The sequence below is a fragment of the Stegodyphus dumicola genome, chromosome 5, assembly GCF_044657685.1.
Source record: "Stegodyphus dumicola isolate Sdum_Otavi_A_Nest chromosome 5, ASM4465768v1".
NCBI classification, from domain to species: domain Eukaryota; kingdom Metazoa; phylum Arthropoda; class Arachnida; order Araneae; family Eresidae; genus Stegodyphus; species Stegodyphus dumicola.
The window spans coordinates 226,905,235-226,922,028 of record NC_140772.1 but is presented as its reverse complement, the minus strand read 5'-3'; the positions used below and the strand labels follow the sequence as shown (position 1 = coordinate 226,922,028).

The 16,794-nt window shown below is 34.8% G+C and overlaps 1 protein-coding gene across 1 annotated transcript in view; it reads left to right on the top strand.

Moving 5' to 3' along the window:
* Nucleotides 1–16,794, top strand: part of LOC118192828 (adhesion molecule nephrin-like) — a 534,505-nt gene that overhangs the window by 245,876 nt on the left and 271,835 nt on the right. Inside the window, exon 7 of the mRNA XM_085817751.1 lies at nt 8,867–9,169. Within this exon, the coding sequence (XP_085673877.1) occupies nt 8,867–9,169 (303 nt within the window). The remainder of the gene's footprint in view (nt 1–8,866; nt 9,170–16,794) is intronic.

Sequence of the window (16,794 nt, the reverse complement as noted above, 5' to 3'; positions counted from 1 at the left end):
TTGAGACATTACAAACGCAAGTTGAATTTAGTCAGTTGGCCCAGTAGAATGGGATAGAACTGTCTCATTTTTTTTTCCTTTGTGCGCAGTGTACATTTTGTGTGTTCTAAAGATTTCTCTAATTAACAAAACTTATTACAATTCCTGAAAACCACAGGAATGATTAAAAGAGGGTTCGACATATTATTAACAAATACATTCAATAAAGCTCTTTATATATAATTTTCTACATTATAATGCAAAAACGTAATGTCTTTTGGGGCATCTTGACGAAATTTTAACTGATTTCTAACTCAAAGTTTTATTTTTAACTGCAGTTTTATTTTAAAATGAAGTCCTTTAATGTCCACATTATTTTCAGAAGCAATATATGTCTTTCTTTGGATACATAAATGTAATATTATGTTCAACGTGTGCGTAGATGGTTCAACATAAAAGGATTTTAATTCAGTGTCATTGAACCACAAAATCAGTTTGAATGCAAATGAGAATAGATGACTGACATGTATTCCATGATTATACCTATAAATATTTAAGTTTAACACGATTACACTTAGGCCTGCCAGCAGCCAAGCAAATGAAACCGCTAAACAGTTTAATTCACATCGGGCTCAAGTCTAGACTAAACAGCTAGTTACATGAGAGTTTTCTGTTCTTCTTGATGTATTTACTTTAAGAATATCCTCCTGGAATGCATCCTTTCCCTCAGGCAGCTGGTTTGTGTGCTTTGCAATAATCTATAAAATCCAATCCAATTCATCTCTAGATTTAGTTAAAGGTTTAATACAAAAATAAGCTATATTTTCTAAATGTGCTGTGATCAACGTAATTTCGATATTTTCAAGAGTTATACTCCTTTTAGCAATCAGCAGTCTTTTACTATTTATTATGCAGCACTGAATTTGGTAATAATTCAATGAACAGGAGGAGTTTAAATTGTTTTCACAAAATAAGAGTTGACTTATCCAGACGAGCAATAATTACCGCGAAACACAGGGTACATTCCTCTCTGAGAGACAGAAAAGAACAAATTTGAAACGTGGTAAACATGAAAAAGTCATGATTTCATTTTGTACCTGGCTATGTAACATATCTCCTAAGCAAGATGGTCTGGTCGCTTGCACACTGGCTCCAGTCTAGAAGTTCCGGGCTCGAATCCCGGTGTAGGTATCGATGTTCAAGTGTAGGTATGGAGTGGTTCGGAATCCACTTTCAGCAGAGATCCCGAACTACATAGCCCCCGTGTGCTGATATGACAAACCAAACAAAACCAAACACTATGCAAATTTCCAGGAAGAAGAAGCAGCAAAATTTTCTCTTAGTAAATTTCTTAGAAAGCCACTCAGCTCAAGTATTTTCTTTTAGAAACGGCAAAGCAATAAACGCTTTTATAATATTACCTTGGTAAACATCGTCCGACACGTTTCGTGAAGGCGATGGTGGAATACACATACGAGAAACCACCAGATATGTACCTCACATACAGTGAAGCAAAAGAGAATGGACGCGAAGAACAAAGATCGTACTAGCAGAGGTTTCCAAGGCGTTTTTTAAGTCATCCTACCTTCGAATACCGTGAGTAAGCCGTTCATTTGCAATTTCAAACAGCAACACAAGACATTCGTGAAAATGCACAAACAGCAAAAACGAAAGAGGGAGGTTTGGCGAGAATTTCAGCACCTCTTCCCACAAGTACGCAAGCGGTGGCATACGAAATGGGTAGTTCTCAGAAAGTGTTAGGGCGTATTTTACACAAGGAACCCAAGCACCCGTACCATGGTCAAAAGGTGCAATGTTTACACCAAGGTTGTTTTCCCTGATGTACAGCTTTGTGCAACGCATGAAGAATGATTATCCACTATTTCCCTGCATTAGTATTATTTATTGATGAGGCAACATTCTGCAGAGAAGACATTTTCAACCTGTACAATCAACACATTTGGTCTCACAGCAAATCCATATTGCATTAGCCACCAGCCGAAAGTTTCGTGAACATCTGGGGAAGTATCCAGGATATTTGCCAGATCGTTTGACTGGTGCAGTTTACCTTATCTTTTTGGAACAAGTGCTTCCCAGTTTATTGCAGACTGTTCAGCTCCCATAGAGATATCTGGTTTAGGCATGATGCAGTTCCAGTGTACTTTTCTAGCACTTCTTGAAAACGGCATATCCCGTATGATCTGATATGGATAACCTGTGGCTTGGCCTCTCGCTCATCGGACCTCAACCAGCTGGACTTCTTTTTCTAAGATCACATGAAATCTTTAGTGTACGAGGCCTCTGAAATCGACAGAAGATGTCGCAGTTAGTATCGTCGTTACAAATTAACACACCAGGAGTCTTCGAAAGAGTACTCCAGTCAATCATTCGCCGGCATGAACTGTGCAAAAGCAGGCGGGGGCTCCACTTTGAGCACTTGCTATGTGTTTTCTCTGATCAATAATCTCTCTGCGCAACTTTTGGTATCATTCTTTCGTTTTCTCAACACTGCTGGAAAACCAGGTTCATAGTGGAATTCAAATTTTACTCTTTTCTGAGTTTCTGATTTTATTTTCAGAGTGGAATGCGACACAATGCTCCATGGTAATTATTTCTCATCTGGATGGATGCTCTTATTTTGCTAACACAATTTATGCTCCCCCTGTATGTAACTGATTTTATGCTTATTCTCACATAGGACAGTAATAAATTCAATATTTTAATAGTTACGCTAAACGCATATACATTTTCTTCTGTTCTATCATTAATCGACTGAATATAAATTTACTTCATATTAAATAAATATTTTTCCAGCTATAATATTTCTGAGCATGTCAGTAATATACATTGTTATACTTAATTTATAAAACATTCAAGTACAATAAATCATACTTATTTATTCATTTTGTTTATAACTTTGAACATTTAGTATCTTTAATTACTAAAACGAAGGAAATTTTCTTCTTTACCCTCATTATTATTAATAAACTCCTTTTCTTCGCTACAATTTTTATTTTGATAATCATAGCAATTAACTCTTTGAATAGGATGTTGTTTTTGGGTTTTTGTTCTTGGAACGCAAAATATATTCAGACGTTTTTATGTTCAGTTGAGTTTCTAACTGCCATATAAAATCTAAATTATCTTAATTATTATTAATCAGATATGCATATTTTCTTAATTATTGTGAGTGTCTACTTCTGATGTCTCCTAACAGATATTATGTATTTATACACAGGCCTTATATATACGCCAAAATATGTTTCCTCTTTGATTTTCCCTTTTCTCACCAAAATATTTTCCTCATGTGAGTATTTTTCATTTCAAAATTTAAATATTTCATCCATTTCTAAGGAAAGAGTAATCAAAAGCTATACAAATTTAAAGGAGGACATCAAGAAAGATGATTCCCTCCCCAGAATAGTATATTATAAATACTGTTACAAGATAGTTTGGTATTGGAAAGCATCTAGAATCACAGACAAATTTCTAAGTTGAGAGATGGTCATATTTTCATGTGTAGAGCGACGGGATTCAGAAATCAATAAATAATTGATGTTGCAACTTATATTTAGACTATAAGGTATTTCTCCCGCTTTCTTAGCACGCTTTCGTGGTGTAATGGTCAGCACGCTCGGCGCGTAGTCGAGAGGTCCGAAGTTCGAGTCCATGCGAGGGCATTTTTCCTGTTCATGTGCTTCAAAAAATTCCAATGTCACTGCAAGTCAATCAGCAACTTAATAGTTCATTCGTATTTTTTAATTACTTGCGATGTAGAAGATCTTGGTAAAATGATACATTAACCTGACCTATTTTGTACTCTAGAATCTTGAATATATAGCTGTGCTGTTGGGAAAAAAAGAAAGCTTTCTATTTGGTGACATTCATGCAAGGCGAGCATTACTCCGTATTTACTGTAAATAAATCTTACCCTCAACTTTTACCATCTGAGGTGTATACACTGATTTGGTATTTTATGAAGGCAGTAGTACTCTGGGAAAACAGTAATTACGAGCCTGGCTGCTCCAGAACCCGAGGGAAGATCGTTTATACGTTCAAACCGAAGGGGATTAGAGTAAGACTAGAATCAGAAACACAGGTAGCTGGTCCAGGTTTTCCGTCCCCTGGTGACGGGAGCATTTTTGATGGCCAGACAGACTGCCAGGTCAATATAGGTGTTCGTAGTGTGCCTTCCCCCAGGGTGATCTCTGAGACCCGGCTTTGACGAGTGTTCGGTGCCCAGTTTTGCCTTGAGGTATTAAGAGAGAGTTCGTATTTAAAATCTGCGTCGTGGTACTGAGGCCTCCAGTTCGTAGGCAGCAAAGATTGGTTTATATGTCTTAAGAGGGACGTGCGTAACAATGTCCTACCCTCTCGCCTAATACCTAGGTTGATTATGGGTTGTCACCCTAATCCCATTAAGTAGTATGAGGGGAAGCACCTCTTAGTTAAATTAATTACCCTCAACTTTCGAAAAGACTAAACTGCTAAATCATTACTTTTGTCACGCTTGATTACTTAGATCTGTAGACAACTCAACTTCAACACCAATTTTACAAAGCATTTTTCGACGGTATGTGTCTGCTATCCATACATCTTAGAACGCGAAGCAATATTAAATAATTAAATATTAATATATAATATTAAATATTACTATATAATATTAATATATAATATTAATTAATATATATTATTAAATAATTAAATTGTATCGAATATTTATTAATAATTATCAATTATGTGTCTCTTAGACATGAAGCGCTGTCTGATAAGCATGACTGTAATAAAAACGTTTAGTAATAAAATTTTTAAGCACTATCTTTACTTTATATTGTGTAAAATATTTACTAATGTACCTTACAAATTCATTAAAAATACACTTTCTTTAATGTTTGCCGATTTTAGGATGATTCTGTATGAAGGATACGGAAAAGTTCTTGATTTGATTTACAGCTTGTTTCATAAGATATAATATTAAACTCTTAAAGTCTCTTATCTCTTGTGTCATTTCTAGCTATTTGACGTGCTTACAGGCTGGTTGTTTTGTGGCGTACAGATAAACTTCTAGTATTTGCTTCAGATTGCTACGCAGATGACGCTTCGGCTTGCACAAGTTTATTCTTGCTGACAGGATTCGAGAAGACCCCGACAATAATTCGTTCGAGGCAAGAGGGAGAGATTGATGAATATAATAGATACGCATAGGGAGCGCACAGATTGGCGATAACAGTGAACACCGAAGCTGCAGCTGATACAGAAATGGTAATAGAACAGTCCAGAATCTCTTCTTCCTGGCAGGATTAAGACCATCCTTGTCGTTAAACATATTATCATTAACAAATCATAACTTTCAAAATCTTTGGAATGATGCTGAAAGAATCGTGTATTTAACGTATATAACGTTTCGTGTTGTTGTTTTCTTGTCCGTGAATTTCATGGACGACTGGTTGCCAGAGCCTCAGAAAGGTTGGACTTCTACCTCCACCCCAATTTTGAGAAAAAGCACCCCGGGGTTCTCCGTGGGTCTCTCACCCTTCTCCCCTTCCACAAAACTACGCGAAAGGACTTTCGGCTCGTCATGCATTTAGGGTGCCCCCATGGTGCAAAAAACACTATACGTTTACAAACATCCATGCCTTCTCCGAGATTTAAACGGGAGCGCTTCGATACTACAGTAGGCTCCCCTAACGAAGACACGTTAGGAAGGCGGGAGAAATACCTTATATACTCTCCCTTTTAAAGAGCGACTGAGGTTTTTAGAGTACCCAATCGTCAAATCCTGAGTGTGGAGAAACCTCATCCACAACCCTTTTAATTCGGGCGCCACTATAGGGACATTAGGTATATTTCTTGGAAGCAGGAAAAATGAAAAATAGCAACCGTTCACCGGAAATCGAACCATGGACCTCTGGATAACGGCCCAGCGTGCAGAACCACTACACCACGAAGACACGCTAGGAAGGCGGGAGAAAAACCTTATAACTTGTTGCAGTCAACTTAATGAACACCAAGTATATCTACATCAACATGATCCCAAAGTTACTACTTTTTATGCACTAAGCAGAAAATGCGTTATTTTAGCCAACTCACTGAATTTTTGCATATATATCAGGCTTTTAAAACAGTTTTTAAATACTTTAATCCATATAAGGATCAATTCTGGTGACCTGATCATTCGTGGAATTACCTTAATTTAGATCATTTGAATATGGCAGAGTACACGAGAGATATTTATTCTATGGGAAGGGAGTCATCATGAAGGTTTTCTAAGGATAACTCACTCGTAGTTACATAACACATGGAGGAAGCATTTATGCAGCTAGCCCGTTTGACTGGGATCGAATCTACATCGAATGTCCAATATTCAGCGGACTTAACTACTTGGTCATTGGTGGGGCATTAGTCGTATTACATTCAAAGAAATATTTTGTTTCCTGCGCGCAAAATTCTAAAAAAGGTGTAGTTAAATTGCATTCGTAAAACATGGAATATCTTTACAAGCAAGAGTGGAAGCAAGCATAAACTGCAAGAGTTAATGTAGATACACACATTAATAAAGAATTGGAAGCAAAATTTTCTTAATAGTCTGTGCATAATGAATAAAAACGGTCACATCTCCTATTTCGAAACAATTCATTTCCACCGGCTTAGGATTATATAATTTATTTATTGATTTCACAAAACATAGGTGCTGTATAGGCTTCTTTAATTTCAATAATGTATAAGTATTTCCTTTAAATATCTTTCTAAAAATATATTAATTACCAAATTTCTGATATATGATAGCTGCGAGCTTCTGACATAATACTAATTCTTGCGTAGTTCTGTCGAGTTGAAAAGGAATTTCGAAGAATATATTAATTTTTAGCTATCATATTTCTTTTTCGCTTATTAGAAGCACATCATTTGCCCGCTTTTCTGCAAGATCCAAATTTAACTGTTAAAAGATTTATTTTTAATAACTTTGAAAAATATTTTCGATATTAAAAGGCTTATAGTTAAAGCATTTAATCGATATTTTATTTATAGTAAAATTTTGAGAACTACCATATATTTTTATTCAATTTACGCAGAGCAATTTATCCAAAAATCTCAATTCTTTAGTCCTTAATCATTATTTTTCTCAAATAGTATACTTGTAACGTCGCAATTTTAGGCTTCTGAGAGAAATTTGTCCTTACGTGATGGTCGTTTTTTTTTCCTTTAAAAACTGTAGCGCCTAATTAAAAAGTGTTCAAACTCTCCGAATAAAAGTTTAAAGTTTTATAGACATTAGATTATTTTTTGAAGCAATAGTGCACGAAAATTGAGTAATGCTCTTATCGTGACTCGAACCTGGACCCTACCAATACGCGTCGAGTGTGCTACCATTACACCACAAGGACAGGCAGAAAGGAGGTAGAAAATATATTATATACTCCCCTTTTAAAGAGCGACTTGGATTAGGGGACATAGTCGCCAAATCCTGCTGTTGAAGAATCGTCATCCGCTACCTTTTAGTTCGTCCGCCAATGTAGAATCATTTGAAATTTTTTTGAAGCAGGAGTCATGAAGCATGAGCAATGCCCTCGTTAGGACTCGACCCTGGACCTCTCGAATATGCGTCGAGTGTGCTAACCGTTACACCACGGATTCATGCAGATAGGAGGGAGAAATTACCTAATATACTTCCTATTTAAACGACGACTGGGGATTAGCATACCTAAATCGTGGTGGTGAAGAATCATCCTCTACCATCTTTCCAGTTTGGGAGGCACTGTAGAATCATTTGAATTTTTTGAAGCAGTTATCATGAAAAATGAGCAATACCCTGGCTGGGACTCGAACCTGGAGCTCTGGAATACGCGCCGAGTGCGCTACCGTTACACCACGAAGGCATGCAGAAAGGAAGGGGGAAACACAGTACAAGTCAAATTACATTTATTAGCTTTAATGGTCTTCCTTTCTGCATGCATTCGTGGTGAAAAATTAACAGTTTCACTCACGCGTGTGTGGGTTTTGCTCAATGTTTATGGGGGTCCCATAAATTTTTCGTAAATATTATGGTGTCCTGGGGTCGCGAAAAAACTCTCAGTGATAAGAAGAGGTTGCGACTGAAAAACGTTTAAGAAGCCTTGCTTTAAGTAATAAGTCATTTACTCAGAACACTTTTCCATTACTAACACACTGAACTGAATAGTTGGAATTATCTAAGTAATCTAATTAATTTTAAAAATTGTTAATTATTATTATTCTTATTATTATTAAATGATTCTCAAACATTAATCTGTGCTTTTTGTTTCCCAAATTAATTTTCAGGATTCAGATATTTATATATATTAACGAATTGAAATTATGGAGGAAACATGATATGTTGTTGTACAGACATTAGGTATTTTTGAATCGAAGCAAGGACCTCTGAAATACCGGCCCAGTGTGCAGAACCACTACACCACGAAGGCACACTAGAAAAGCGGGAGAAATACCTTATATACTCGCCTTTTTAAAGGGCGACTGGGGTTTTTAGGGGACCCAATCGCCAAATCCTGGGTGTGGATAATCCTCATCCTACACTCTTTTACTTCGGGCGCCATCGTAGAGACATTAGGTATTTTTGATCCCGGAAAGAGGAAAAATTAGCAACCGCCTTCGGCAGAAATCTAACCACGGACCTCTGGATACCGGCCCAGCTTGCAGAACCAGTACACCACGAAGGCACGCTAGGAAGACGGGATAAATACCTTATATTGTATTAGTGAAAATCGTAATATCTCTGTAAAAAATTCTTTTAAAAAAAAGTAAATTTTTTAAAAAATAATATTTTAAAGTATTTTAAAAAAAGCACGGTTTTAAAATTGCTTAATTATGTACTATAGATTTGCAATCATTATTTTCTTTCTTCTGACAGACTCCCCTGTATGTAGCGACCACCAGCGCCGCAACTATGGCGTTGCCAGAGAAGAAAAAGTCAATGTGACTTGCTCAGTGGAAGCCGATCCACATGACATCATTTTCAGGTGGACTTTCAACAACACCCTTTCCGAAACAATGGATATCTTGTCTTTCGATACCATTGATACCCTTGGAGAGACAAAAAGCGTCGCTAAATATGTTCCCAAAACAAAAGTCGACTATGGATCGTTATATTGCTACGCAAAGAATTCTATCGGAAACATGCGAGAACCATGTATCTTCAATATAGTGCCTACAGGTATGTCAACCTTTGAACATTTAAGTTTTTTTTATTGAAAATTTTGCATTTGTTTTCAGTTGTTTTCCGTAAAGATAAAAGAAATGTTCACATCAAAGATAAAATTTCACATTACATCTGTCCTCCTACTTTCGATAGATTCAACCAGTTGATGCTTTTTTTTTTTTTTCAGATTTCAAAAGTAATAATAAGAAATAATAATTAAATCAGAACTTTTATGAGATATGTTGTGTGTACGGTTTTGGCCTGAATGTAAGATAATTCTATTATCTTTCAAATGCATTTATAAAAACAACACTCGCCTTTGTAGCAAATTAGTATTAAGTATTGTAGAGTCATTAGTTTATTTTAAAGCAGGAAACATGAAAAATGAGCAATCTTGTTGCCAGGACTCGAACATGGACATCTGGAATACGCGTCGAGTGTGTTACGGTTACACGACGAAGGAATGCTAGAAAGAGGGAGAAAATACTTTATAGTAAAAAACCTCTGCCATAAAAATTTCTAACACCAAATATAAAAACTCCTTTTCTCATTAAAACTGTTTCCCCCACGCAACTGAAATTGTAATAACACGAATTGATTAGAGGACATACAGTTCATTCAGATCAAAAATACAGGAAGTACAGATAGACTAAAAAAGCAATTAATGTTTTTTTTTAATTCCAGAGGGGAAAAAAGTTGATTTTATTCTGAACCTATCACATATTCTCATAACATTAATGTCAAGTCTTACATAAAGAAAGAACTCCTTCACTTTCCTTTCTCACGTAATCTTCATACATCGTGTAAATTTCATCAGCCTGCTTCGTAATAAAATCACTTTTTTCCTTTAATTTTATAATGTCAGTTAACAATTCAATTAAACTCTCGGAAGAAACTTCTTTTGTTATCAGCCAGTGCTGTGTCGTCACTTCCATCTTCGTCAATTTTAGCTCTTTATTTTCCAACCGTTCAAAACATTTCCTGTAATTTCTGATCTTACAACAGGTGTTTTTATTATCAAACCATCACTTGTTCATTTAATGTTATTTCATTAAGAATGTTTGCTCTCTCTGAAAATAATTGCTGATGCAGGACATTTTGCATACTTGAACAAATCAAGAAAAACTTCTAAAAATAGCTCAATTTTTATGGAATAAAATGTCTTTCAGGAAGATTTATTTTTAATGAAAAAATTAATGCTAAATGAGAGAACGCGAAGTAATTAATTCACCAGGTTATGGATGTCAGTAATCTCCCATTCTTTTGTAAGCGCAATTTTAAAAGTGCCAAATTATCTTGTTAATTATTGTTGCTTAAATACTGCCAAAATTATTATTATTTGTATTATATATTTTACATACTAAACACAGTACGAATAGGTGGTTTCTGCTAAACTAACATTAACCCTTTATTGTAAAAAAAGGGTTTTCAAATATTATTACGTCAGCGATAAAAAGAAAGTTGCGTTTATTCGTTAAAATATTAAGAGGACGTTTCTAGTTCATTAAATAACAACACATATTTTTTATGAATTTACTTGTAACTATTAATAATAACTTATAATCAAATAACTATAAATTTGCATTTTTGTATGAATTTTATAGAGAGAGAGACATTTATTTCTCTATTCAAATGCAGTTCTACTAATAGTTATATAACACCTGGATATAGGTCTACATAAACAGTCCTTATGCGAAAGTTGCTCTTTATTGGGTATAAAAGCACTGAAACACCGAAAACTACTTTTTAGTTAATTCGTTTAGTTAAGCATCTTAACAAATTAATAGTACAAAGGATTTTCTCCAAATTTTTAATTTCCGTTCCTGAATTTTAATACTAGTAGCAACTCTCGAAATTTCTAATTTCCGTTCCTGAATTTTAATACTATTAGTATTACTAAGATATTTTGCAACAATGGCAAAATCGAATAATGACTTACTAAAACGCATAAAGTTCTAATTTTTATTCTGCGTCTTGTACAGTTTAATTTGGCGTCTTAATGAACACATTGATAGTACAACTGACACTCTTGAAATTTCTAATTTCTATATCTGAATTTTAATACTATTAGTATTACTAAGATATTTTGCAATATTGGCCAAATCTAAAGATGCCTTAATGAAATGTGTAAAGTTCTAGTATTTATTCTGCGTCTTATAAATACCCTAAACTGGTAAACATGAATTTTAACCAGCCAGATAATTTCAGTAATCCCACAGGTACAGATAAAAGTGAGCGGGGAACCAGAAGTTCACCATTGGTCGTACGGGTATACTCCCACCATACTAACTGTGCAATATCATTCCAGTCTTGAAGGAAAAGCCGGAAGTCTTACCAGGTGTTTTGATTGGCCCCTTGCCGCCCAGACAATATATTCTTACAAGCATCCGTGCCTTCTCCGGGCTTCTAACCCGGACCTATTTGTACGGCAGTCGGTATCATTAACCACTGTACCGAACGCGCGATTTAGTAATCCTACAGGTGGCAAGTGACAAATAACTGTGGTACGTGGTGTTTGCGAGAGGTAAGTACGTGTACGACCCTCGCCTTCGCCTATCCAGCGCCTATTCAAAATTTGCACACGGGAATGCCTTGTTCGTTGAGCCTGACAAACAGAAAATGAAAAAACAGTTTACAGTGGAACCTCAAGACATGAGTTTAATTCGTTCCATCATTGAACTCGTATAGCAAATTTCTAGTATTTAGAAACAAATTTCCCCACTAAAAATAATTGAAATAAAATTAATCGATCCGAAACCCCAAAAATATCAGCATAAAAATCAATTTTTCTGATATATAACACTGGTAAAAAATATAACCGTAGTTTACCTTTACGATAGCTTCCGACATCGAATTTTTAACTTCTTTTCGTTAATCCACACCAATAACAGCTTCTCAACATCTTTTAGAGTTTTGGATGGTGCTTGGAAGTAAAAGTAACTCCTTTAGCCACATCAGGTTTCTTAATTTCTTTCCCTGCTTATAGTGCAGATCGTCGATGTCGTAAGGTCATAAGCCTTCGCGAATTCCGTCACTCTTACACCACGCTTATGTTTATATGTGATTCCTTTCTTATTTTCAAAGGCCGTGTCTTCCTTCTTTATCTTTACGGCACTATCTGAGCCAACAATCTTCTTGGGAGGCATCGAAAAACAATTATTTTCACGTTAAATGTAATAAATAATTGACGCGCAAGCGTGCAAATACTGAGTGATCTGACGAGGGGACTCCCGAGTCGAACCGAATAGGCAAATGGAGATACGCATACCAACAGCCTGGCTCCTTGCTTGTTACTCTTGTCAATGCTCGTATTTAGAGACAGATATTCCGCTTATACTTTCCTCGTATCACGAATTTTTCGTATACAGAGGTGCTTGTATCTCAACGTTCCACTTTACAGTCAAATAATGAAAGATTATAGAACGAGTAAATTGAGGTATCGTGTGGCATACAAACTACACTGCCTTGAAAAAAAATAAACAAAAAATAGGTCTTTGATCATAACTGCCAAGGAAATTAAGATATAGATCAAATTTTAACAAAGGGGTTCTGAAATCTGACAATGTATCGAATTTTGCAATGATTGCTAATTATTAAGTGTTGCTTTGGAGAACTCGCATGAAAAGATTACGAAAACTTTTTGAAAATACACTATCAGACAGAGAAAAAGGCCACAGTATGAGTAAATGAATGCATTGTTCTGTAGGAAATATATCTGTAATTTCATCTGGAGTTACTTATTAGTTTCCTCTGTTCGGAATAAAATTATTAACTTACTAGCGGAAGTGCCCGTTGCCAGTAAAGTTAATCAAAGAGTCGTAAAAGATCAAGTTCCATCTAATATTTCACCTATATTCAATTTTAGTCGATTAAATGTGACAAAATTTCATCATAATTGATCAGAAATCAATAACGCGAACAAACACACAGACAGTCATTCTTCTTTATACATAAAGATTCTGTGAAACTTACAAAATTTGATTAACAAACTTTACGATTTGAAAGCGAGCAGTGGCAACACTTCTCGAAGTAATGCAGATTTTTTATCCCAAGCGTGCGGGAGTGTTGCCACTCGGGAGAATGAGGGCGAAAATTAGCGTTTTAGACATTTTTAATTAATAACTCTGATTTTAGCTATTTTTTGGAGGGGAAAGTGGACATCGACCTTTTCCAGAGCCCAGAAAAGAATTGTAGAAAGTTTGGTGAATATAGCTTTAGTAGTGACTGAATTATAAGCGAACAATCAAACACACCGACTTTCTTCTTTATATATGTAGGTGAGAAATTATTAACTTAAACTGATTGACCGAGGTGTTCCCAACGATAGCTGCCGCGAAACTCTCAGGTTTAAACAAACATGTCAGTGAAAGAACAAGTGCAAAGTACGATTTTTGCCAGCAACTCCTAGAGCAGAGTCTCTAAAGTGGCAAGTCAGCTTGCCACATTTATAGCAAACGTTAATGTATCTGTGAAGCCTGAAACATTATGTTACTCTTGAGTCCCTTTTGTTATGCACTATTTGGAATCTGAGGTATATATCCTGGTAATTAGGGCCACTTTGTGTTCCATTGTACAACGAATCCGAAGCGCCGTGACAATTAATCGCAGTTTATTCAGTAATGTCGAGTATTTTCTGGATGCTGAGGGTTGTTGTTGCACTGACAAGGTAAAACTATCCCCTTACAATTACTTACAATCACTTATAATCCCCTATCTATATATCGTGTCATCTGTAGGGTAATTCTGTGTGGCCTCCACCACTAATATTTGTACCATACCATGCAAAATACAAATTACTTATCTAATTGTACAGCATGCTTATTAATCCCAAACATTATTTATCAGCTGTTAAATTACTTAAAAATGGACACTGCTATATGGCCCACATGCCACCTGCCAGGAATGCACGTTATCACAACCTGAAATCACAGGTACATTTAGGTCTAACATTCTATGGCTCCGTATAGTGCTGACGCGCGCAGTTTTTATATGTGTTGTTTTAGAAGATGTGGGCAGTTCGAAAAGCAATAGTTTCCATTTGCCTGAAGTCCATGGAAAGTGGCGTCGAGATGTTCCATAATTTCCCTAGGATTAGGATTAGGAACGGGGGACGTGAGCACCATCCCTTTACCGTTATGGTTAATTGGTTTAGCGTCACGTCCTCCAATATCCAGAGCAAGGCCAGAATAAGGCCACACGTGAGACTCGCACCAGACGCCCAGACCCAGCACCCTATTCATCCGGGTAGCAGTCCAGCCGACCAAAGTGCTCCCGAGGAATACTCTAAGCCAAAATGCCAGGTACAGTGTTAATTTGTTTCCAGGAATAAAAAGTACAGTGCCAAACAAAGGCAGAATCTTTACATAGGTTAACATACAATTACATAGTTGATCACAATAAGATTATAGAATTATGACATTAAAGATACCTGGTTATCCGCCAAACAGTAGGTCTATTACAATAACATACATATGCAAAATTTGTATAATAGTAGTAACAATTTGTGCGGCTACTCGTATTTGACAAATTACCTTTTAAATATAAACCTTACAATTGCACTTATATATGTCATGTTGTTTAGATATATATTACAAAATACAAATATGCAGACATTGAAAATGAGTTATAACAATTAATACATTATTCTGCAAATTAAGGGCTATTCACTTTGTACATATTACTGTTTGAAATTTAAATCATACATGATGCTGCAATGCAAGGATACAATACATATACTTAACTTACCATTACATATACACAAACACATACACATGTTAACTCCTGTTAAGAGTATTAACAATTTGTACAGATTATGGGCTACACGTGTTTGGCGTATTACCTGTTTTTAAAAATAAGTTTTACAATTACACTTAATTATGTCATACAAAATGGTGAAAGATTACGAAATACAAATTGCAATTATTGATAATGAGTAGCAGCAGTTTTATACATTATTCTGCTGATTATGAGCTACTCATTTTTACATGTGACCGTTTTAAGTTTAAATCCTTCAAGTACATTCATGCATTGTAAATTCAAAACGCACAAAATGCTACTTAGAAATATTACAATTACTTAATCAGTCATTGCATATACATATACCAAATCATATGTTAATTTTTTACTAAGTATAGGGACAATTTGTACAGATAATGGGCAATTCGTATTTGACATTTTACCTTACAGGCAAAAATCTTACAAGGACACTAATTTGTGTCATACAAATAATTAAGAAAATTTATAATAATTTACAAATTAATTAAGAAAATATTATACAAATATGTAAACATTGATAATGAATAACGACATAATCAGTCATTGCATATACATATACCAATACATATGTTAATGCTAAGTAGAGCAAGAGAGTGCTTTGTGATACTTTATAGCACCATCGCCACATGGCAATTTTACATTATAATGACTGAAAATACGAAATACCACTCATATATACCGCACACATTGAAATGGTTTTTTGTAATTGGGATAAGACGATGTGCTTACTCATAAATTTTCAAACCTTTTGACAGATGCAATTATTTATATATTTGCATGCTATATTATACAGAGCTTTTACATTAATTGAGTATACATATATACTTAATTTTAACATGTATTTGCATAGAAACATTGGACATACGGAAACATAGAACATTGGACATACGGAAACATAGAACATTGGCTATACACAAAAATTGCACTTTAAATCTTTATAAAACATGATACTTAATCATTACCTCTTAATATAATGCGCAAGGTTATTCATGCACCATACCAGTTACTACTTAAAAGGAACATAATATTCAAGCAAAACATAGTTGAAATATTGATACACGTATTATTCTCAATTGTAACATTAGTATCCTAAAAGAAAAACACTTATTTTTGTTTCATTATATTACTGCTAATAGAAATTGTTACTGTTAAATAATACTGTACCATAAAATACTACATAATTATATTACGCAATTAGAACTTAATATCGCATAACTTAAATACATTACATTCATTTCACATTACAATTATTCTTGTTATCTCAATTAGAACATAATATTACATAACTTAATTTAATATTCAATTAAACATCTAACAACTTAATATCTAAAATTGTTCAATTAAAACATAGTGCCACTTAATAGATTTGCATACACTTGACTGATATGTTGTTACGTAATTCCATTACTACATAAGAAAATTGTTCAAAATAAAACTACTTTAAAGTTAGACATACTGATATTGCTTTACAGTGTTACAAGTGCTTTAACGTTGTTCCGAGTATACATTCCATTGTCAAATGAAACATGATACTGAATAGGTATATTATATACATATAGTGTGGAACTTTTACTAAATATATTTGCATCACATTAGTTTACATAGTACCTTAGTACATATTAGAATGCATGGCTTGGCATTACAATTGTATATAATATATACTTAAGTTTTTATATTGTCCATGCATGGGCACGTATATGTAGCATACTGTTCCTTATCGATTATGCATATATATATATATAAGGTGCATATAATTGCAAGACTGCATAGTTCATGCTTTAATGTTCGATCATAAAGCATGTAGCATATATTGACATCCCATGTAAATGTTGCAGCTACATATAATACATATAATCAGTTGCTGT